This window comes from Caenorhabditis briggsae, assembly GCF_000004555.2.
Source record: "Caenorhabditis briggsae complete genome, chrV, whole genome shotgun sequence".
NCBI classification, from domain to species: Eukaryota; Metazoa; Nematoda; class Chromadorea; order Rhabditida; family Rhabditidae; genus Caenorhabditis; species Caenorhabditis briggsae.
The window spans coordinates 11,908,257-11,910,726 of record NC_013488.2 but is presented as its reverse complement, the minus strand read 5'-3'; the positions used below and the strand labels follow the sequence as shown (position 1 = coordinate 11,910,726).

The window sequence follows — 2,470 nt, the reverse complement described above, 5'->3', positions numbered from 1 at the left end:
AAGTCCAAGAATGAAGCTGCGGACAAGACCAAGACGGATCTTGTATCCTAGCCCAAGAAGGAAGATTCCGAGAAGGCCAAGAAGGAAGCTGACGAGAAGGCCAAGAAGGATCTCGAATCCAAGACCAAGAAGGAAGCTGACGAGAAGGCCAAGAAGGATCTTGAAGCCAAGACCAAGAAGGAAGCTGACGAGAAGGCCAAGAAGGAAGCTGACGAGAAGGCCAAGAAGGATCTTGAAGCCAAGACCAAGAAGGAAGCTGACGAGAAGGCCAAGAAGGATCTTGAAGCCAAGACCAAGAAGGAAGCTGACGAGAATGCCAAGAAGAATCTTGAAGCTAAGACCAAGAAGGAAGCTGACGAGAAGGCCAAGAAGGAAGCTGACGAGAAGGCCAAGAAGGAAGCTGACGAGAAGGCCAAGAAGGAAGCTGACGAGAAGGCCAAGAAGGAAGCTGACGAAAAGACCAAGAAGGATCTTGAAGCTAAGAACAAGAAGGAAGCTGACGAGAAGGCCAAGAAGGAAGCTGACGAGAAGGCCAAGAAGGAAGCTGACGAGAAGGCCAAGAAGGAAGCTGACGAGAAGGCCAAGAAGGAAGCTGACGAGAAGGCCAAGAAGGAAGCTGACGAAAAAGCCAAGAAGGATCTTGAAGCCAAGGCCAAGAAGGAAGCTGACGAGAAGGCCAAGAAGGATCTTGAAGCCAAGACCAAGAAGGAAGCTGACGAGAAGGCCAAGAAGGATTTTGACGAGAAGGCCAAGAAGGAAGCTGGCGAGAAGGCCAAGAAGGAAGCTGACGAGAAGGCCAAGAAGGATCTCGAAGCCAAGACCAAGAAGGAAGCTGACGAGAAGGCCAAGAAGGAAGCTGACGAGAAGGCCAAGAAGGATCTCGAAGCCAAGACCAAGAAGGAAGCTGACGAGAAGGCCAAGAAGGAAGCTGACGAGAAGGCCAAGAAGGATCTCGAATCCAAGACCAAGAAGGAAGCTGACGAGAAGGCCAAGAAGGATCTTGAAGCCAAGACCAAGAAGGAAGCTGACGAGAAGGCCAAGAAGGAAGCTGACGAGAAGGCCAAGAAGGATCTTGAAGCCAAGACCAAGAAGGAAGCTGACGAGAAGGCCAAGAAGGAAGCTGACGAGAAGGCCAAGAAGGATCTTGAAGCCAAGACCAAGAAGGAAGCTGACGAGAAGGCCAAGAAGGAAGCTGACGAGAAGGCCAAGAAGGATGCTGAAGAGAAGGCCAAGAAGGAAGCTGACGAAAAGACCAAGAAGGATCTTGAAGCTAAGACCAAGAAGGAAGCTGACGAGAAGGCCAAGAAGGAAGCTGACGAGAAGGCCAAGAAGGATCTTGAAGCCAAGACCAAGAAGGAAGCTGACGAGAAGGCCAAGAAGGATCTTGAAGCCAAGACCAAGAAGGAAGCTGACGAGAATGCCAAGAAGAATCTCGAAGCCAAGACCAAGAAGGAAGCTGACGAAAAGGCCAAGAAGGAAGCTGACGAAAAGACCAAGAAGGATCTTGAAGCTAAGACCAAGAAAGAAGCTGACGAGAAGGCCAAGAAGGAAGCTGACGAGAAGGCCAAGAAGGAAGCTGACGAGAAGGCCAAGAAGGAAGCTGACGAGAAGGCCAAGAAGGATCTTGAAGCCAAGACCAAGAAGGAAGCTGACGAGAAGGCCAAGAAGGAAGCTGACGAAAAGACCAAGAAGGATCTTGAAGCCAAGACCAAGAAGGAAGCTGACGAGAAGGCCAAGAAGGATCTTGAAGCCAAGACCAAGAAGGAAGCTGACGAGAATGCCAAGAAGAATCTCGAAGCCAAGACCAAGAAGGAAGCTGACGAAAAGGCCAAGAAGGAAGCTGACGAAAAGACCAAGAAGGATCTTGAAGCTAAGACCAAGAAAGAAGCTGACGAGAAGGCCAAGAAGGAAGCTGACGAGAAGGCCAAGAAGGAAGCTGACGAGAAGGCCAAGAAGGAAGCTGACGAGAAGGCCAAGAAGGATCTTGAAGCCAAGACCAAGAAGGAAGCTGACGAGAAGGCCAAGAAGGAAGCTGACGAAAAGGCCAAGAAGGATCTTGAAGCCAAGACCAAGAAGGAAGCTGACGAGAAGGCCAAGAAGGAAGCTGAAGCCAAGACCAAGAAGGATCTTGAAGCCAAGACCAAGAAGGAAGCTGAAGCCAAGGCCAAGAAGGATCTTGAAGCCAAGACCAAGAAGGAAGCTGACGAGAAGGCCAAGAAGGAAGCTGACGAAAAGACCAAGAAGGAAGCTGACGAAAAGACCAAGAAGGAAGCTGACGAAAAGGCCAAGAAGGAAGCTGAAGCCAAAACCAAGAAGGAAGCTGACGAGAAGGCCAAGAAGGATCTCGAATCCAAGACCAAGAAGGAAGCTGACGAGAAGGCCAAGAAGGATCTTGAAGCCAAGACCAAGAAGGAAGCTGACGAGAAGGCCAAGAAGGAAGCTGACGAGAAGGCCAAGAAGGATCTTGAAG

At 50.1% G+C, this 2,470-nt stretch overlaps 1 protein-coding gene across 1 annotated transcript in view; it reads right to left on the bottom strand.

The window, feature by feature from the left end:
* Positions 1 to 93: 93 nt before the first annotated feature.
* CBG09235 overlaps positions 94 to 2,470 on the bottom strand; it is a gene marked incomplete at both ends in the record, with an annotated part of 3,564 nt that continues 1,187 nt past the window's right edge. Inside the window, one exon of the mRNA XM_045237775.1 lies at positions 94 to 2,463. Coding sequence (XP_045094099.1) covers positions 94 to 2,463 — 2,370 coding nt within the window. The remainder of the gene's footprint in view (positions 2,464 to 2,470) is intronic.